Below are 22,629 nucleotides of genomic sequence, written 5' to 3' on the forward strand. Positions count from 1 at the left end.
GACTAGCACTCTTTAAGAGCCCTGCTATTCTGAATATGAGATTAGACACTTTGTTATAACGTTAGGAGTTTGGAAGACCTTAGCTAACGTGTATTCACAGGAACATACTCCATCTTTCTTTTCATCTTCCCCTCCAAAGGTTACCATCGCCGAGTGCTATAGGAACACTACTTCCTTTGAATAATGAAAGTTTTATGAAGTCTTTCACATATCATTTCTCATGTTATACACCTTATAAGGATATGTATCGTTCTACTTCATAGCTGAGGAAGCAAAAGCTTAATTCACTAAGTGCCACTCAGCTGGTTCCAGAAAATGTACATATTTTATACCTGAGATTAACTAATGTCTTACTACTGGCAGTTCTGTAACATAATAAAAAGCAGCGATGTGGGGATGTGATGCATATATACTCAATTTAGACCTTCCTTACGACTTTGTTTCCTTTTTTGTATCAGAAATATATTTTTTGTTAAGGGGAGTCACGCAAAGAGATGTGTCTGAGTCATTTGGTTATAAGATGTTGGGGCTCTGGGGTTTATTTTAAGATGAGTTGCTAGTTAGGAATTCATGGTCCTGGTTTTATTTTGGAAATGACTTTCAGTTTCCACTGGGCATGAATATTTAACATAAGATTATTATTATCTGAAATCAGCTTATCCTATGTAATTCCGCAGAACATTTTCCAAGACTCAAGTACAATGTAACTATAGGACATATTATTACAGATGGAGCCTGCAAAGCATACACCACATGCCTGCACACAGATCCACAACTATGCAGACACATGCAAAGATATAAATAAAAGGAAATCTATCAACAGGCGACATATTACATATGGCCTTTTGGCAAAAGGTACACACACACACACACACACATCTAGAAATTGAAGAAAACGTATCCACAAATTTTGTTTACCAAAATTGCTCATTGAGATGAAATTTCAGAATAGTTATTAGGTCATTAGAGAGAGAGAAAGAAAAAGAGAGAGGCCGAGGAGAGGGGAGAAAGCAAAAGAAGCCTTAAGACACTGAACACCTTGTTTGTCTAAGGTTAACTTGCAGTATCTTGTATCTATCTATAAAGCAATTTTCCTTTCAAGGACATACCAGCTATCCATTTCCTGTTAATGTGCATAACGAAATAGATACAGACGTTGGAGAACTGAGTTGGAAATGGAAATTTTCTTCTTACTCCCAGGGTCTAAGAGCTCAGAGTTTGCAGCAATTTCTGCTTCTGCCCTCTCCCCCCGCCCCCTGCACGGGTTTGGGTTCTGCATGAAAAGGGAGATTCTGTGACTAATATCAATGAGACAAAGAAATGAAAGCTCTCTAATCCTTGGGCCAGGCGCCAGTCGTCCCACTGTACGGGGCCATTGGCCAGAAATCCCACTGTATGCTGGGCCCAGCGCCAACCAGGATTGGATACAATGAGTTTCACAGCCACCTTTTCAGAGCTGACAGCCAATGTCGGAGCCCCAACAGCCTTTGATAAAAGGTCCAACTTTCCCTCCAACATTTCTACCCAATAATAATAAAGCTTTTTTATGTATAAAGCGGTACTCTCTTGAAGATTGCTTAGTGCTTTTAGAGACACAAACTCATTCATCTCAGTGCTTATAGTGAGAATGGGTGGGGCTGGTAGCCAAGAATGGGAAATCAATATTCTCTTCCTGTTGAGAAAGAGAGAGAGAGGAGAGAGAGAGAGAGAGAGAGAGAGAGAGAGAGAGAGAGAGAGAGAGAGAGAGAGAGAGATTACTTTATGCAACAGTTCATTCTATTATTGAAATTTCTAGACAAAAGTTTCACATAAATATCCTTCCTTAAATTAAATGTGTTTGTTGTGAGCTAACTAAACCTTGCTGTGTGATTCCTAATGAGTTGTTTACTTAGAAGGTCTTCTCTCCTCTCAAGACTCAGGTCTTTTGAAAGGCCAGACACATACACAAACCAGTTAATACTGGCACCCCTCACTGAAGTTTCTGGCTGTTTCAGATTTAAATATTGATTTTTTTTTCCCCTTCCTCTCACTCTCCCTAGTCTCTTCACAATGGTAGCAGCTGTCAGGAAGTTGGGAACTTCGTGCCAAGAAAGCACCCAAGAGAATATGAACGCCATTAAAATATTTTTTACGTTTTCCTTTATTGTTGTTCTCTAAAGTTCTTGAGTAGCTAGCTGAATATTGGGTAACCCAGAAGAGCTGCACCTCCACTGGGGAAACACTGGATCTAATTTCCATTAGAGATTCTGAATTATTTAGTGGGAACTGAGTGCCCCAATCAGCTGCTTTCTGAGTGGTTACCTCTCGGCGTCCATTCACATTCAGTGCGTAAGGAGCCCTTATTCTCTTGAAACCGGAGCATGCACAATTTGCAACTCGTTCATTTTCATTTTGAATGGTTTTTTGTGGAAAAAAAACACACCGTAGTTTCCAAGCATTTGGTTGCATATAACACATATCTAGGACGCAAAGTGAAGCCAAGTATATTGAAAACAAAAGAATTGTGAATAGCTCATTTAGTCACAACCTGTTCTCATTTCCAAATCTTGTCATGATGTATTCTGGCATATCATTTTCAGATTTTGCATTCTTTCAAACTGTAAATGAATAGCAATTGTTGTAAGACAATTACTCATGTTACCTTGCCGACTAATTGGTTTATATTTAACGAATTGACATTTTTGATTGACACTAGTAGAAATTTCAGTGGAACTCTAGATAAGAAAATAAAAGTTTAGGTCAAAGAAATATATATATATATATACACATATATATGTGTGTATATATATATATATATATATATGTATACATATATGTCTTTATATCCCTGTATATGTATGAAAGAGAACCAAAACTGAAACAATACAACTGACCACTTATAGGTTTCCCCTCCCCCCCTTTTGTATTATGTAGCATGTTTAACAAGAGATTGTAGGGGACAAATCTCAAGAGATAAATATGGGTCAGATCTATGGATCATCCTGGAACACTCTTAAGTAAGTTAGACTTAATTTTCTTGTTATAGGCATTCCTTGATATGTTTTAAGCCATGGAGTACCATATATCAGATTTCCATTTTAGAGGTCTCACTGGCTGCATGGAGGAGATAGAGTAGAAATAGTGTAAGGGAAACATGAATACCATTTCAAATAATTCAGGTGAAAATCAAGGTGGTTGAATAAGTAAACTATCAACGGTGACAGAGGAACAACAGATTAGAGAGAAGAATTGATAAGAAGTAGCTGATGATTGGCGGATGATAATACTAACCTTTGAGACAAGGAACAGGACTGGACAACTAGAAATTAGTCCACCCTTAGAAATGCTGAGTTTGGAGGCAGGTAAGATTCAAGTGCAGAATGTATTATTTAAACAATGTTTAGAAGAAATCATGGTACAAACTGACAATTTTAAATTCGCTTTTTAAGTATTTTCAAAGAATGATCCTAAACTATGGGCCACTTGCCATAATTAGTCCACGTATAATGTCTCCCTAAATCAATTTGTACAAGAAACTCTCAACCCTGTAATAAAAATGTTTCCAACTACAGTTTGCCCTTTTAAAAGGGGTGTTTAATGTATATTTTTGATGCTTCTATGTCTACAGTGAAAAGGAGAAATTTTACTAATGACTAATTCTTTCATTTCTCCCCCAGTTGGACATAACCATATTTTGGTGTTTCCTCATATCAAAGTGAAGAAAAGGGAAGTCATGTCTTTGTTTAAATAAAAAAATCTGGTTATCTGCTACTTAAACAACAAAGTCAGTAGCTTAATTAAGCCTTTTTTCCCACCCCTACCTCCAGGCCAGTGCCCTTCTCTTATCCATTTAAATAATTATTGTAATGAATATTTAGTAAACAAGCAATTTCTGCTATTGCCCAAAGCCTACAATTTCAATGTTGTAAATTCTGCTTGCTTTTTTGTTTTGTTTTATTTTGTGCATGTTTGTCTTTTTTTTTTTTTTTGGTCATGTTGCTTTTCTTGTTTTGTTTTGTCTCTCTGTGTATATATGTGAGTGAATCAGTGCTACCATAACTTCTGCTGCATTCCCCTACCCCAGCTAGCTGAAATTTCTCTGGTATTATTTTTGCATGTGTAGGGCTGGGTATCTCTGTCCAGTTAATTTTACATCCCTTTCCTATACTCTTCTCCCCTAACTTCCTTTATGTTACACTAATTTTGGTCTCATTCTAGTTAGATGAGTGAAGGAGAGGTTGGTAAGAAGAAAGCAATGGTTGACTTGTGAGTAATATCTAAAAGATTGGAATAAATAGTCAGAAAATAGCATCGGCACCACTGGGTACTTTGCCAAAAAAAAAAAAAATAATAATAATAAGTATATTTGAGAAGTAAATACAGAATAAAGTTTTCCCAAAAAACTAGAAAAGTGCAGGTCAATATCAAGAAGATGACTATAAAATTGAGCATTTATTTTGCAAATTAATTCAGGAGTATAATTCAGGCCACAATTATCTTCATCTTCCAGGCACTGGGGTAAACAATTTACAAATATCACATGTAATTTTCACAATAGCCCTTTGAGGTTAATGACTCATTATCCAATTTTTCAGATGACATCACACAGTTAGACGTGGTCTAAGTTGGGGTTTGAGCCAGGCCTAACCCAGAATTACTCTGGCCTTTTTCAGTCATCATTTGCCCAAATATTTCATTACCCTTTTGCCATTTCAAGTACTCATTATGAGTATTTACCTTTTGAATCTGTAAACTGTTAGAGAAAATCATGATGGAACTCAGGTAAGAAGACAGAGGTGTATCCTAAAGTGTGGATTCCATTTTTAGGAATAGTTAGGAATGCTTTCAGTTTCAAATACGGAAAACCAGACTAACAACGTCTCACATAACAAGACTTCTGTAAGTAAGTGGCTGCAGGCATTAATTCAGTGTCTCAAAAACGTCAAGCCTTTTTGGTGTCTCTGTCATCCCTGATGCCCTGCAGCTTATGTCTACAAGGTGGCTATGTCTCAGGGGGTGGTACTCAGAGGGTTTCTCCCTGAGTACCTCTTTCTCATAGAGAAAACATAAATCCTCCCAAAGGCCCCTCCTTACAGGTGTGACCTTAAGGTTTTGAAACAGGTATTTGAAACTGGAAGGAAGATTGAGTACATTGATTGAGGATAGGATTTTTTTTAGCTTCTATAAAGGAGGCAGGCGAAGGAGATGGGGGTTGCAGAAGGCTGTGGGGTAATCAACAAGCACATCTGCTACAACTATTACATGGCATAGGCAGATTGCTTTCCCTTCAATAAGATGAACAAATTGTAATTACACGATCTCTTCCCAAAAGACCAAACATAGTGACATGCACCTACCTGGGCTTTTATTATTGTCTTAATGCTGAATTTCACCCATCCTTTATCTGTACTGTTTTAGCAACATTATTTATTTTCTGTTCTAACTATGAGAGGGTTTTTATTAAGTGGGAAAATAGTTATTTTACTCTTCATTTTCATCAGATCACTTACTTCTGCCTGTGCCAACAGTTTTTAAAGTTGTTTTTTCCCTTATGCCTTTCATTTTCGATTTCACTCTCTTCCTGTAGAGTTTTTGGTTGATCTCACCTTATACGGTCCATTGATAACTAATACGTAGACCCTGAAGTTGTGTATGGATTTTAGAGATAGTAACGTTTTTGTTTCACCGGCTTGAGCAGGAGAAGGTAAAATTAGCAGCACTTCTTCTATCATAATGTTTAGAATAAGGAAATACTAACGGCATAAGATATATTTCCAGTAGGTCACATTAAGGCCTCATTCAGCCAAATATTTTATCTCAGTGGCACAAATGATGTGTGGTGTGTCCAAATGATATCAGAGGAGCAATATTTTGTGCTCAAAGAAGATTAATTTTTTCTGACCAAGCAATCATATTATCGTGCGGGGCGTCCTGCGGGGTCTCAGCTCCCGCTCCCCACATAAGAACGCAGGATGTGGCTAGGCCAAAAAAAAACACCCACGGAGCCATAAGTAGGGGAGTCACACCACTATGGTCTCACTGGAGGCTGGGTTTACACGACGTGCGACCTGCTGTCCGCTTTGCTGCCAACCGACCGACTCTCCTTGACTCTCCTTCACTGTCCTTCAGTCTCCTCCTTCACTCTCCTCGGCTCCCCTCCGTAGCCGCGGCAGTTATATCAGTGACCAATGGCTTAATGGCCACAGCTGATGGCCAACCAGCCACAGCTGACGGCCATCTACTATCCAAGTCAGCACCTCCCCGCATGAGGCCAAGAGCCTGGAAACTGCTTTCTGGGGCTCTGTCCCCACACATATATCTATTGTTGATGAATTTTCTAAACCCCAAGTGTTCCGATTCATATTTCTTTTCTACTTTAAGGGTAGGAAGATTTGAGGGAACTACAAGTAATGCCATCCTTAGACTATGTCCTTCTTGAAGTCAGTAATAGGAAGCCCACTTGTCTGTCCATATGAATCACACTTCCAATATCAGGTTTATCAGTAATAAATAATATTTTGGGTTTCCATTTGTTTTGTCCTGTTTTATTTTTGTTTATTTATTTATTTATAACTTCTCAATTGGATTAGAACTTGTGCAGTAAGGTGGTGTGTTATTCACTGAGTCCTTCTTGCCCTCCCATGAATAATCAACTTATAGACATAACTGGGGCCATAAAGTCAACCAGAGATTCCAGAGACACCAGGATTTCTAGTTCAAGCAATTTATACCAGTGAGTCCTACTACAATGCTTCCGACGCACGTGCCTGGGGTCTATCTTTTGTTCTTTGAAAATAAAATTACAATAGAATCACTTAATTTCTGTGAGGTTCGTTTTTCTCTAGTGGACTTAGGAAATCAAAGGACCGGCTCATCATTCTACTACGAACCACATAGATGATATTTAGTATTTGTTGTTCATCCAACCTTTACTCCCTACTTCTTTTTAGACAAGATAAATAGAATGGAAAATATGCCCTGAGTTTGGGTTAAAGCTAGAAAATTCTATTCCTTCAGTATCACCCTTCTCTTGACAACCTAAATGGCCGTTTCACATTTGGTGATTAAGCATGTACTTCTCCCCAGAGACTACTGCTAACAGAGTTGAGAATCCCATTCCTGATTGCCTCTATCAGAGGAATGAGTGTGTGGTTGGCAGACGGAGGGCTGTTACCTCTTCGTGCAATGAGCCAGTAGCTCACTGAGCCTGCACAAACTGCCTCCATTGATTTTTCTATACAAGTAATTGAAAACAGCTCGTATGCGATATTTCATACCCATCATCAGTGACCATGAAAAGGCCTTACTTCATGGGAATAGATCATGGCCCTCACTGCAAACCTTGGGTTTGGGCTAAAGAAGCATTTTCCTTTCTGTGGAAGTATAATTTTAAAAAAAGCTAAATTCAGAGGAGCCAGGCCAAATGTCATTTCAGAGCTGAGATGAAGAGTCATAGAGGGAATTTAAAGAGAGACTTCAAGCAATGGGAGTAGACACAGAGACTGAAACTGAACCTTATGGGATATTGGCATATATACAGATTCTCACTACAATTTACATATTGTCAGACATTTTAATATTATGAAAGAATCTTCAAAAGTTTGATTTTATACCATCTAAGTTCGGAAATTTGGTGATTCTCAAAATAAAGATAGTTTTAAAACAGGCAAATTTCAAACAAGAAAACCATCCAAAGACTTTAAACCTAAATTGTTAATCTACATGCATTTCTGAAGGGACCGCACAGTGGTTTCTTCTTAAATCAGAAATCCCCAGACTGATGTAATATGAAGCCAGACTTAAGTCAAGCTGATTTTTTTTCCCTTCATTTCAAACTTTTGGATATATTTATTCCACATTTTCTCTCAATCTAAGTTTTCAGAATTGCACCTTATTTGTCACTGACCAAGTTGTTATAGGTTTAATTTTTGAAGATATTTTTATAAATTAGAGGGAATAAAACGGATTGAGGCAAATTTTTGGTTAGGATTTCAAGGTCAAAGCAAAGAGGATTAAGTCAAATGACTAAGTCACCCGAGCTCAGCACATACAGGCCTCTCTCCCTTTGCTTGTCTCCTGCCCCACAGTGCAGAGAACAGTGCTAGAAACATAATCACTTCATCAATAATCACCTCTAGTATATGTTCAGAAGTATAATTTATCTTATTATGTGCTAAGCATTGTTCTAAGTATTTTTCCAGCCACTATTTCATTTAATATCCACCACATTTGGTTGGTGGTGCTGTTTTCTGTGTCTCTGATGAGGAAATAGGCTCAGAAAAAAAGAGTGGTTGTTACGTGACCCAGTTCACCCAATTTGTAACCAGCAACATTAATGCCACACCCAGGGCTGTCCACAGTGATTCAGAAAATGTCAAGGAGAAATGCAACCTCCAGACCTAACTGGATTGATCCATGAAGGAGAAGCATCTCCCTAATCACCATTACCATACCCACCATGTAGTTGTAACACTAATCGTTATTCACCATCTGTGCTCTGTGAAAGTTCTGGTCCTTTCCATCTGTACAAAACTGAGCTAATTCTCTTTATGCCTTTCAAGTGATAGTCCGTAGAGTCGCGGAACTAGCAACCTGTGGCTCAATGTAGTAATCCCCAAAAATAACCACAGAGGGTTATCAAGGGTTGATGTCTACAAAAGGCTGTGGTGGTAAAGCCAAAGCTATCTTATTAAGACAATTTGGATTAAAAAATATGCTGATCAGTTATGAATGCAATGGCACATATTTCTCCAACCACACACTTGGGGAAGGCTTTAGGGAAAATGTCCAAAGAAGGTCCTTGGACAGAGATCGTTTTGAAGCTTTTTTCATCTTTATAATGAATCTTCTATTAAAAAATCCCCTTCAGAGAACCCCACCACTTGAGAGAAGAAAGAGGACTGGAGATCATGAATACAGTCTTGTTTGATGGATGAGGAAACTTGGGCCTGAGCAAAGCAAGAACCACACTCACCTCCTCGGGAGCAGAGCTGGGGCTGGAGTCCAGTGAGTCTTTCTCTTCTACCACAAATATTTGTTTCATCCTAATGTGCCTTCAGGTGGAACCTAAAGCATATAGATATGACACTGAGATGACATGACAAACTGCTGATGAGGAATCCCCTGAGCTTCTGTGACATCTCCCTGTCATTAGTTAGCTATGTGATCTTGGGCGACGATTTAATCTCTTTGAGCCACAGTTTTCTCCTTTGCAAAATAACGTTGGTCGACATGATTTCTAGAGTCACTTTGCTCCCATAACATGTGACTGTGATTTTAGTCTGTTTGTGAATGAGCTCCTACTTTTCACAAACCACATGGTCTTGCTGTTCCTCGTTAAGATTCTCCATATTTCTAATGAAAAGGGACGTTGGAACCAGAATTCCAAAAACAGACATACTCTAAGTAAACAATAAAAATCGACATTTTCAGACATGTGAGAACTCAAGAGAATTTTATTTCCCTAGTGCCTAGTTTTAAGGAGTAATTTGTGGCTATATGCCAACAAACCAAGAAACTACGAAATGAGTGAGAGTCAAGAAGTCACTAGACAAATGCAGAAGTCCAAAGAGGAAAGCTCTAAGGTGATAACTGTACAGCATGCTTACGAAACAACTCACCAAAATTAGAATGGAAAGGCAGTGGACTTGAGAAGACTGGCTTCAGGCAAAAAAAATGGAATAGATTCCAAAAATGATAGGGAAGCTAGATGATACTTGTGACATATTGAAAAAAAGCTTTTATGTGTTTTATACCTCAGCAAGAACAAAGAAAGATCCAACACCAAGAGAAAGAAATTCATAAAAACTGTATCAAAGAGTCCAAAGATAATGCAGAGTAATCTAAAAAGATGTGAGAAAAGATAAATTATTTGATTTGGATGACAGGAACATTATGTTTCACTGGCACTGGGGTCATGACCTGGAAAGGTTTCAGAAAAATGTGTCATTGTAGCACACTATTGGCTTTCATGCCACATTAACATGCCATGCCAATGAGACTCCATGTTTGTGGCTTTCAACTCTTAGAATAATAAAAAAAAAATTAACAACACATAGAGCTTTTACTATTGGTACAGGATAAAATGTACAAGTTTCCATGTGTGACAGGGAATACAGTTAATAGAAGCCGAGAAGTGGAAGAAGAGAGCAGAGGTCCACACAAAGCCATCACCGGTATTATCTCTGTGACTGGAGATGGGGAGGAAATGGGACTGCAGTGGGAAAAATAGCGAGGATGCGGTGTGACAAGTGGCCACAGGCATTATTCCAGCTACGTGTGAGTTGCTCGTTTTTCCTCCTGAGCGTTTTTGGTGGTTCTTTCTCAGTCTCAGGTAGGGTCCTCACAAGCCTCACTGGTAAGGACTTTATGAATACTTATGGGAGTTCTGTTCAGATCTGCATGTTTATTTCTCTGTGCAGGTCTTTCCTCCCTGACACTCGGCTCTATAAGCTCCAGCTGCCTTGGTGTCGAAAGCACTCGGCTCTGTCTCCCCAACTCAGGAATCTGCCAGGCTCCACCTCAGTGTCTCCTCCCTGAGCTGCTGCCTGGAAACTCTCTGAAGTCTATGAAATGGAGCAATCATAGACATCATCTTATTTATTTCCATCTCCCAGGGATTACTGTTTCTGCCTGAGGTCCAGTTCTTATTGTTTTGCTACATATAAATGTTTTTCTTATTTAGGTGGGAGGGTAAATCTAGCCTCTGTTAGTCGATCTTAAAAGCAGAAATCTTTTTTTTTTTTTAATTCTACCTTTTTAGGAATCCCTTTTAGTTTCTGCCTTCCCTAACAGCCAACTCTTCGCTTCAGTTCTCATTTTGAAAATCTAATTTAACCACCCTTCAGTGTGGTATCACATCAACTGTATCTAGCAGCCAATAACAGAAGAAAATAAACGAATTATATTTCTTAATTTTTATTCTGTACATTTCCACACAATTCACAATACAGAAAAAAGTATCCAAAAAAGTAACTGTAGCTAGTCAACTTCTTTTTCAGAGATTAGTTCAGTCTCCCAAATTAATTCCGTTGAAAATCTCTGTAGAGCAACACAGTGATCAAGATACTTTATATAAATAGGAAATGCAAGAAAATTAGGGAAAAATACTTTATGACTTTATTACAAAAAACTCCATTCTTCCCTTCCCCGCCCCCCCCTTCCCACCCCACCCCTCCCTCCATTTGTATTATCTGGATTCCACTTTACCTGGAAATAAAGTTTCATCATACTACTGCCACAGCTGCTACTGTTTTTTGGATTCCACCTGCCAGCTGGCAGCTTTGCAAAAGCATGGCTCTGGGATGTGATAGGGCAGAATCAGAAATGATGAAAGAGCCCTTTATAATGCGACTGCAACCCTTCATATGGAAGTAGCCTTTGAGAGTAGACTACCCACAGCCAAGGGTACTCTAGATGCCCAGGAGCCTTTTCCCACTCAGAAGTCAAATTAAATAAAATACATTCTTACGGAACTGAGATTGTCCTCTGTTCCTTAATTATTTACAGGAATGCTTTTCCTTACTTGTAATCAGCTATGGTCCATATACGTAATACTCAGATTCACGGTTGCCCACTTAACCATTGGTAATTTAAATAAAAAACAGCGTAGCTAACCTTTACCAAGACTAATTCAGACCCTAACTTTTCAATGATGTGTTTTGCAAAATATTCTATTTGTGCCAGAATATTTTGTCTATTAAAGTTCCAAATCTCATTCCCCAGGGCGGCAGGAACCCCACATTTCCCATCCTAAAATCAGGATGCTAGCAAGCATCACTCCAGGTTTTAGTTGCACTGGAAACTATCCATGTGATCAGAGTTTCCATTCAACAAGCGGAGGAGGGGAGGCAGCAAATGAAAACTTTCATTGTTAATAAAACCCAAAAGGTCAAGAGACATTTGTATTCATTATTAAAGGTATAGTAAATATCAAATGTAGACGGCATCTTAAACGTGATATATCTCCCCCAACGTATTTGAGAGAATTACCCATAAATTCAAAACAAAAAATCGGGTAAACCAATTCAGGCCTGTCATCTGTTCATTTTTCCGAGTAAAGACAATTTGTAAACGTCTCCTATCTCTATCATTTTAGAGAAGAAAAGTTATATGTAAAGCCCAAAATAAGAGTCATAGTCTCTGAATTTGTTAGGATTGAATATATTTGGATTTGTGAAAAACTCCCTAAATTGTCCTTATTTTTCTCAAATTTTATTATAGAGCAACATGAGTGTGTGGGTGGGTCTAATTTCCTATGAAGATTTGGAGAAACTCCACACAACAACCCACTCCTTCAGAAAGCTCTAATAGAACATTCTATTAGCAGAGCCCGATTTCCCCTAAATTACTCACCTAATCTAATTCTTCTGAGCTGCATATATTGAAAATTTCATAATAATAACCGTTGAAGCCACTCAAAGTTCAGTCTTTTCCTATATCTTCTGGATTTGCTTTCCATGAGGATCCAAGTTGGCTGAGAGTATATATTATTTATTTATGGGTTGCCATGGCAATGTGTGTTCAGACTAGGGCCTTATTATTGTACTAGTCTTGAGACTCTCTTTTCCTTTCCCCAGAATTCTTCTCTTCCTTTACCTTCCCAAGCCAGGGGAAAGGAATAGGGGAGGTGGAGTGGGAGCAGTTCCCTGAGCTAGACTCCAGGTATGGGCCCACTTCTGAAAGGCCATCTCAGGAGTGACCCCCGCCTCCTCCATCTAGCCAGCCAACTTGAAATGTAAGACTCAGGCCTTATTATTCTAGAAGTAAGGAAAGACGGGCAATTAAAAACAGAAACATTAGTTTTAAACATTAGACACACTAGTCTGGTGATATGAGGTTAAGTCCTATTTAATGACAATAAGTTATACATAATGACAAATAAGTTGCCTCCATGACTGCTTCTTAACAGATAATATAGAGATCTTCTGCTTCTTTTCCAACTCTCAATCCCAACTACACACCCAAACAACAAATTGGTAGAAAGAAAAGGAAAATGAATACTAGCTCTTTTGTGTGTCACTTTCATTCCTAAACTTGTGACTGGTCTTTCTTAGTAGAAACATACCTTATTCAGGAGATTTGGGAATTGGCTAGCAATGGGCAAAGTGTGTGTGTGTGTGTGTGTGTGTGTGTGTGTGTGTGTGTGTAAGTAAAGCAAATTGTTTGAGGGTTATGAAGTACCTGCTTCTAAATAATCTGAGATATATTTGCAATGACTGGTGTTTTTACAAAAGCATTTTCATTGCCATCTATATGCCAGGAACTTGGAGAAAAAAAAGGGCTCTAATTGAGTTCTGCTCCAGTCTAAAGTCATAGAAATCTAAACCTGGAAAATATCACAGAAGTCTTTTAGTCCAAGATCCCTCACAATTAACAAATTGCTTTGACATGAACTCTGATTCGCTTGCTCAATTTTCACTTAAATACTAGAAGAAACACTAGCTGCGATAAATTCACTTTGTGTTTTAGAAAACCCAATCCATTTTTTTCTGGATATAATAATGTCTGGGAAAAAATAAATCCTTATGTAAGTAATAAAACTACCCCTTTTCATGCCTGTTCCTGATCTCATTTGTCCTCGTTTTATTCTGAGAATCGTCTACCCTATAGAACTGGAAACTAACAGTCCTATTTAACCTGTGTCATTCACACATTCCTTTTCCTAATCTAATTGTGACTTTTTACAGATCAAACGACCCACTTCTACATATTTACCAATCTGCCCAGAGAGATGCCTTGTAAATTACGAGATTCAGAATTGGAGAATATCTCAGGCCTATCTGTTCTTTCCACTTCAAGCGCAGCACAACTTCCCCCAGGGTTATGAGGCCCTTGTATGTGACAGTGTATGACAGGCTTAGGTTGACAAACCCACCCAGGGACCTAGAGCAATGAGGTCTTGAATTTCCATGCTTTTTGGTGCCACATTCTGAAAAATCATTCCAATAGTGATTTCCAAGGAGAGAAAATAGCACAGTAAGTACTCACTTCATGTCGTAGATAGGTTCTGAGACTTTAAGTGAAACAACATATAACAAAAACAGTTTTACCCTAGGCTAACTGATATAAACAAGAGTTAAATACCTATGGTATCTCATCAATGTCATAAGGGAATGACATTGAACAAAACATTATCAGAGGACCTGCGATGCTAAAATTTCTAAATGCTGAGAATCACAAGGTAGAGAAGTCAGTAAATCACCCTCAGTGTTAATTTCTTCTTGTGAAATCCATCCTGGCATTAAGACATTTGACCTTTTTTTCCCTTTGAAATATGTCCAAGCCGATAAGTCTCTGAGAGCAAACACTCTTGAGTTTGTAAGTTCACGTTCTCCCTCAGTTCTAACAAACTCTTGCTGTGGGATCTTAGGTAAATATTTTTCATGGAGGCACATTCTAATTTATGGAAATCTGAATGATTGATGTAAAACAGCATAGAAGGCAATGGTGGAAAGTTATTTACTTAGAAAACATCTATTGAAAGCATGTTAATCTGTAATTTCTAAAGATCTTAGTTCTGGCTGAAGTCCTACCAATTACTATACAAATCTGTGCAAACTGAATTCACTGCTCTGACATTCCATTTCTTCATTTAGAACATATCGTCTGCATTATGCACCTCATGTGTTGTTCATAATGAAGCTCAAAAGAGCCCCAAATGCTTCAAAATGCTAAAGCACTAACATTTTTACAATGAGTGAATTTGTTATACTAAACGGTATAGATCTAAGTTGTTTAAGCTATTTTCTATTGAAAATTACATGTGTTTCACTTAAGGATTGAGAAACAAGATAGTTTCAGTTGTTCCCACCATCAAAGGCTCCCATTTCAAATGCCATTTGGCTCAAAATAATGAAACTTTGGAAAATGGGGGAGGGGGGGAATCCAGATTCATCATTTTCTTATTTCTATGGATAAGCTATCCCTTATAATTCTCATGCCAGGAGCAGAAGCCAAGTCTTTTCCCATGATTACCTTTTATGTATATTGACTTGGCTCCCAAATATCTTTCAGGCAGAATTTTCTTCTGCAGTAATATTAGATTACATTTAATTCTAAGAATATCAAAATTACAGCACTTTTTTTACATTGGAAGGACAGTAAAACAGATTTCTAATAGAACTTTACTTAAGAATGCCTACAAATATTCATCAAAATCCATAATGTTCCAGAAGTATTTTGGAGTAAATTATATCTCAGTATATTTTCTTTTCACTAGCTTTGAAAGCCACACTTAGCTGGTTTGAAAATGTCTTAAATGATAACTAAAGGTCATTCTCCCCAAGATTTTAAAGCCTCTCACTTACAAAGTGATGTTTCAAAGATTAAAAGTCAAGATTTTCATAATTTTTTCAAATGAAATTTTGCCATTCAACAAAATCATTGTGAAAGAAAAATCTAACAACTCACAGAATCTAATTCCAGTTTCCTCAGATGACATGTCCCTAGTCACAATACGACCACCTCAAGGTGGTCACGTGTCCACGGTTTAAATACTCCCAGTGGCTGAGAGTCTGTAACTCCATAAGGGTGCCCACTCCACTGTTTGACAACATTTATACGTCATCTTCTTTATATTTAGTCAAAAAACACTGCAAATTTTGGCTATTGTTTCTAGCTAGGTCCATGAACTATAGGATACATGAGTTTCAATTCTTATTTTAGAGTTTCAAAGTCTCATCTTAAAGTCTTGGTTTCAAATACATTTTTAAGACCAGGCCCAAGACTACAAGGAAAAGGAAATGCAAAATATCATTATTTCTCTTGCATATTCATATTTTCATTTCATATTCCATAGAACGAAAACACTGCTGGCTAAGGACTCAAACTTTGATTGAACCCACAGTGCAATGCTCCCCTCGTACTCCAGAGGTTCTCCTGACAGAACACACCACATTGGAATTTGTCTTTTCTCCTAGACAGCCAGCTCAATGAAGTCAAGAGTTTTGTCTCCTCCATTCATTCTCATGTCTTTAGTTTACTGCCTGCATCAGAGAAAGTGATAAATATATTTTCTAAATAAATGATTAAATAAATGAGTGGATGATGGGTTCACAAATATGATTGCATGTAGAATGACTGAATAACTGAATACATATATAAACAGACTCTGAAGTCTGCCCACCAGGAGGATATCATCCAATATTCAAATCTCTAGTTTAAAATGTACAGTTTCAGCAGCCAAGAATTATTGATTTCTGCTTCTTTTGGGGACCAGTGCAGTAACTCTCAGTGTCCTGGGAGAACAGGTTGTCTAGAGGTATGAGTACTTGCTTAGTTCCTATTTTCAGGTTTCTCATTAAACTGTGGGGAGATTGCCTAAAATCCACAGATGGCCAGTAGGAGTGTAACATGTATATAATCCAGTCATACATACAGATTTACATCCATATGTAAATCCGTATCATGTACATCATCTGATATGGAAGAAGCTGCCGTGATTGTGTAGCCGTGTGGTATGACGAAGAAATTTGCTAAACCTAGCTGGCCGATTACTTCTCAGAATAAGGTGTGTCGTAACTCTGTGGGACAATCAAGGTCCGTGGACATTTATTTGTCTTTCAGGCAAAATGGACACTAGTGCCAGAGAGTTATCCCATTTTGATCGATTTTATGCATAATATCTGGGGACTATTTTGGTATCCTCATGACAAAATTATTGAAAGTAGAGGCAGAAAGTCCAGGAGCAGTATTATTGCCATGCAACTGGAGGGCGTAGAGATGAGTGATAACTAGGACACGGAGAAGGGATGATAGGCCAGAGTCAATCCGAGAGGCTTGGCAAAGAAAAAAATTGTAGGACTTATAATCAGCTAAAAATGGAATTCAGAGAATAAAAATGTTGATTCAGGGATGGTTCTATAAAACCTGGGCAGAATCTATTTTATACTAAATAAATGCTTAAGATTAATTAGAAAACTCTCTAACTTAATAGATGTTCTTTTATTTTTTTTAATGAAAATTATCCACTTAAGTAGAGCCATTAGTTTTATTTCATGGTTATGATGAGCACTTTTAACAATGATCTATTTTCCCTTCAAATAGCATAACTGCATAAAATACCATGCTGTTCTCAGTGATTTCATTAGCTGTTCCTACTGGAAGGAAGCCGAGCTTCTTAGACCCCAGTCCATACCCAAGTTACAACACCTTCCTAGCAATAGCTTGCCCTAATTAAATATCATTAGGCAACCTACCGAGAGTTGGTCCTGTAAACTCAGCCTTGTTAAGTGGTAAAAGTATCACAGAGGAAGAAACTCTCCACTTGAGAGCCTCAAATAGCCTGGACAAGTCTCTGGGCTCAGGTAGGTTTCATGCTTCATGGAAGGTAACATAAACAATTACAAGACCTCTTGGTCATGGATTTTATGACACAGGCAATAACAAATGTCACGAGCAACTGGAGTGCTGCCGTCACAGAACTAAGCTTGGTAATAAGAGAAGCCACAATGAAGAAAGAGACATTTTATGCTACCTTCTCTTTGCCTGTTGGTGTTCACTAGACATAGACAGATGATTTGCATGCTTCTAAAATGTTTTCTTTTAACCTAGGCAATATGTGTGTATATAGTACCTATACATATATACAATAAATAAATACACTTCTCTATGTGTGGGGGGGCTTGCCTGTGCAGCGTACTTCTGACATAACATACAAGCAGCAATGGGTATCATGGTTGGTACTATTGGTCTCTGGAACGCGGGGCTGAGGACCCTCAGCCAGCACAGGGAATGCCTTGACCTTGCAGGTAATGCACATCGATGGTATCAAACCTTATTATAAAGACCAGGTTCTACTTTTATCATTAAAAAAAAATCTAAATACTTTACATAAAATGGACATGGGAAAAAAATAAGACTGCTGCCCCACTGTCTTTTTCAAAGACATGGATATTATGAGGAGTTGGGTAAATACATTTCAGAAATCCCTTCGGCAAAGAAGCTTTCACTCAATCCACGTGAAAATCAATGACCTGTTGAGTATCCTCAATACAAACAAATCTGCCTAAGCTCGAAGGCCAGCTCTTATGAAGGGACAGGGAGAGATGGGGGATGTGAGGCTTCCCGTTAGTGGTCACTAATGTCATGGCTGTGTACTGGCCAGTTTAAGTCTCTGTTTGACAACTCGCATTGGTTTTCGGTTGTAACCTCTACAGGGGTAACCAGAACTCTCAAAATGAAATTCCCAGCGGTGGTGTATATTTCCTTCTTGGCTTCTGTTCTTTATCATGTCCTTGAATGTGATAAAGCACAGCTTGAGTGGGTTCTCTTTCATGAAATGTGTACTACTGGAATATAAGGCTTCAAAAATGACTACCTTCAAGGTTCTATCATAGTGTCTTGTAAAAACTCTCCATTCTCATCCCTCCATCAGCCTCACTGAAAAATGGAATCCCAGAGCAGACAGGGCCCCAACATGGGGGTCTCTTCTAGCCAAACACAGAGAAATGTCGGCTGAGGCAGCCACTCCTGCAGCACTGGCTCAGTCAGTTTTGCAGAAAATGATATTTCTATAGGTATATAGTTTTATGTCTTTTAAAGTTATGTGGGTTTTCAGACCACAGCCAGACCATTTGCTTCTCTACTTCCTGAGGGCCCATTAAAAGGGGAGTACTATGTACCTTAGCTGAGCTGGAAACTCCTGGAGCATATGGTCTTAGCTCTTTCCAAAGCCTAGGACTGTCACATGCAATGATCAATTAAAAAATAAAATGCTACAGGAGGTAGATTTAATGTTAAAGCCGTTAAATATGTAACTGTTCTGCTTATTTTTTGATGTTCTTTTTTTGGAAAGCTCAAGTCTGGGAGGGGTGTTTGCTTTTTCAAAGAGATATATGTGTTGGTCATCTATCATTCCCCATCAACAATATAGGACTCTAACACTTTATTATTATTATTATTTGTTTGGAATGATTTCCAAATACACTAGGACCCTGACAGCACTCAGTACGTCATCTATTTTCATTCCAGAGATTTACTTGTGACTTCAACTGGAGCTATTTGAATTGGCCCATAGCCACCTGTACCCTAAATTTTCTCTGGGCTGCTTTGAAACATCACAGAGAAATATGAGATGGTAGTTGGTGAAAATAAAACCCTTCATCCCAGCAATGGCAGCTGGGTAACTGGCTGCGTGGCCAAGTGTTTAGTTCAATCTAGGGAATGGAAGGCACTGTTCAAAGCCAGAAGTCAGTCTGTTTTAAGGATTATATTTCTGTCATCACAACATTTCCTTGACAGTCCCACCAATTGAAAAACTCCCTACAGAAGCCCAGTGATTAAATTCTCTTGGAGCATATTTTTTTCCATCTTCTGGAAACAATCTACTGCTGTCCCTCCTTCCCTCACCATAAAACCCAAAAGATAGTTCCATTTCTAAGACTGATATATGGAAATAGATTACTCACAACCAACCCCTCCTCCAAAGGCTGAAAATAATGCCAAGCATTTGATTTTGCAACAACAAAGGAGAGACTTAGTTCTCATCTGCTGAGAGGCTATTCCTACTTAATAGTGTATCATATCTGCACTTTCAAAATGATATGTGACTAAAATGTGATTCAGATAAGCAAAGCGTCCCCACTGGACCTTTAAATTAAATGTAGAGAAACAATCATGGATGCCCACAGGCAGAAACACTAAAGAAGCATTTTGTTAGTGTCTCAGGGCAAATGGAAGAAAGCTCTGCAGACATCGGTTTAATCTGAAGCAAAACCCATGCTCACCCACTTCCATTTTAGACTTATACCCAAGTCAAGTAGATATTTTCGCCCAAAGTTAGAAGAGTTTTTCTCCTAATATTTTAGTTATCACAGCATCCCTAAGAGAGGTACTTGTAAGTACCGACTAATCTGTGGCAGGATGAGAAGTTGCAATTCTGCTGCCAGAAAGAGTGGGCTCCCATAGTGGTTTGCATTAAGAACTTTCCAGAGAAAAGAATATATTCATTCAACAACTCCGTACATGAAAATGGGACTGTAGTGCTATCAGGTCTGACCTTGGGACCTGACAAGTAGTAATAGGTGAGGCATCCACCAGAAAGGGCCACACATCCTGAAATCTGGCAGCGGAACTCATAAAGCAAGGCTTTGTCCTGGGGACAAGGTGTACTTGGGATAATGAAAACCAAAATCTTTGAAGGAAAGTCTAAAATGGGACCCCCTCTCACTACGGTACCCAAGAAAGAGTCTATCCTTATTAGCCTCTGTGCAGCATTCCAGTGACTGTTTTCTCACTTAAGTCAGTTATTTTGACATATGTTGCTACTTTTGCTTCTGCTGTTTTATTTCAAGTCCATTAGCCTGCTTTCCATTATCGCTCAAAAAAGTCTAGAAGTAAACGCTGCCATAGAACTCCATTTCCTGTAACCACAGTTCCCACACATGGTTTTCTGCTCTGCAATTGCAACAGCACTTAAAGTACAGCGGTTCTGCAAACTAGCGACGGGCCTTTGCGTCATCCATTGCTCACCTCGATTGCAGCAAAAGGCAAAGATGGCTACACATAGGCAGTACGGAGCTCGCAAACAGCCCAAGCCGAATGTATCCTCTGCGGACATCGGCAACAGCTCGTTACCTGCCCCCACTGTGACCTCTCTGAGGTCCCTCTGAGAACAGACAACTCCCATGCCACCTCACCATACCTCAGAGACAGCGCGTACAAGTTGACATTGTCCATGAGGCACTTCCCAGCTCCTACAGAATGGAAAGGAATTGGGGAGGGAGGGGAGACATGCAAAAAGTCACTAAGTCATCTTGGGATATTTAGTCTCGGAAATGGAAGCGGTTTAACAGTTATATTTCTGCAGGACATCCAGAGGGTTTGAAAAGACCTTCAGAGAGTCTTGTGGTCTTCAAAGACTGAAGGTAAAAAGAGCAGGTCGTATCTCATTTTTTCAATTGGTGTGTAGTTACAGTAGAATGGTGCGATTCAGGGAAAGATGACTGCATAGGGGGAGGAGGGAGTGGTGCCGTGTATACAAACATCCTTTGAATCTTTAAAATAAATTATACAGGTGAACACTGACGTCCATGCTACTTGCTGGAAGCAATAAGGATCAAATTTTGTGGAACTCGTATTCCACAAATCCCCAGGTATCCTGCCTCATCCTCCATGGGCTATCACGTTTTGTTGTACGTCTTGATAGCCCTTAAAAACTGGTGGCATGGTCTCAGGTTCTTGCAGGAGAGAGACAGACTTATGGATTCCATCAGCTTCTTCCAGGGGAGCTGCCCAATCGCCGGGAGGGCACAGGTGATATGCTCACTCAGGTTCTCTTTGCCCATTTACCAGGGTCACACAGCAGTTTCCAGGTCTTCATGGCCGAAGACCTTATAGTTCTGACGGCTTTCTAGGTAAGCAGCCAAATCAGGGTCCCCCGCCTGCTGTGCTCTGTCTTGTGGTGTCTTACCCTATAGGTAATAGTGAAAACGGAAGAGACACAAACACTCGGGGTGAGATTAAAAAACATTTTTTTTTCTACAGAAACAGAGATACTCCAAGATTACTCCCGTATAAGGATCTTCCCACGTTTACTGTTTTAGAGTTCCCAAGACACTTGCTGGTCTCTTCTCTGATAGGAGCATCACGTGGAACATGTGAGATAGGTCAGTTATCACTTTTGACAGGTGGGGTTTACATGGCAGGAAACTGAGGTTCACAGAGTCTAACGGAGCACACAGTAGGACTACAGTGAGTTTTGGAACCCAAGTCCTTTTTGGAAGAAGGTGGATAGAAATCACCGAATAGGTAAATAGGGAAGCAGGCATTCTGATTTCTAGTTTGGGACTCTGTTTTATTATACTAACCCCTGGGAAGCAATGCGCAGAATCTGAGAGGAAGCGTTGGGCATAACAATCTAAAAGGGTTTCTTTGCTGGTTTCAAAGACTTCAGTTACGTTTCTCCCAATTTAGAACTCTCTCATCTCTCCAAAAAGTGAGTTAATGCCTGACTATAAAAATGATGGATGATGACTAAAGATGATAAAAAAGCATAAAGAAGAAAATAAAAATCATCACTAATTCCACTACACTAAGGTAATAGTTGTTAATCTTCTACAGAATAACTATTGTCTTTTTCTATAACTCTCTATATAATTATTTTTGGTAAAAATAAAATCATACTTTGTTTATATACTGTTACATAATGTTCTATTTCACTTAATAATATATCAAAGTTGTTTTATGTCATTAAATGTTCTTCGACCTCATTTTAAATGATTGCATAATATCTTCCAGCCTACTATAATATTTTACGTATATTTGTATGTACAAACAAGCATGCACAATATTTTTGAAATGAGGTCAATGAATAGCAATCACCAGTAAAAGGAGAGAGGGTCTTCAGTCTTTTGATTGCTTATGGATATTACTTAACAGTCTTTGAAACTTTTAATTTTTAATAATGTGGTTTTATCTGTTTAAATACATGATATTAAGTTCTAAGGAAAGGGTGGAGGCATGCATGATCATTATACCAAAGAAGTAACTCTATGTATAAATGCACACGAGTATGACAAAAATCATCAAAAACTTCTCAGCCTCCATCTCAGCTACTGCAATGGAGAGTGTCAACCTCAATTGAGCCTGCTTCTAGTAGCCTCCAGGAGTATGAGGGGTAGAGGATAAAGGGAGGCAACAATGGCTCTG

The 22,629-nt window shown here is 38.7% G+C and overlaps 1 protein-coding gene across 10 annotated transcripts in view; it reads right to left on the reverse strand.

The window, feature by feature from the left end:
- Positions 1–10,880: 10,880 nt before the first annotated feature.
- DGKI (diacylglycerol kinase iota) overlaps positions 10,881–22,629 on the reverse strand; it is a 377,107-nt gene continuing 365,358 nt past the window's right edge. For all 10 annotated transcript variants that reach the window (XM_081038705.1, XM_081038699.1, XM_081038706.1 and 7 more), the window contains one exon: positions 10,881–21,392. In XM_081038705.1, coding sequence (XP_080894831.1) covers positions 21,276–21,392 — 117 coding nt within the window. In that variant the 3' untranslated portion in view covers positions 10,881–21,275. The remainder of the gene's footprint in view (positions 21,393–22,629) is intronic.

Source organism: Rhinolophus hipposideros (assembly GCF_964194185.1).
Source record: "Rhinolophus hipposideros genome assembly, chromosome: 25".
Lineage (NCBI taxonomy): Eukaryota > Metazoa > Chordata > Mammalia > Chiroptera > Rhinolophidae > Rhinolophus > Rhinolophus hipposideros.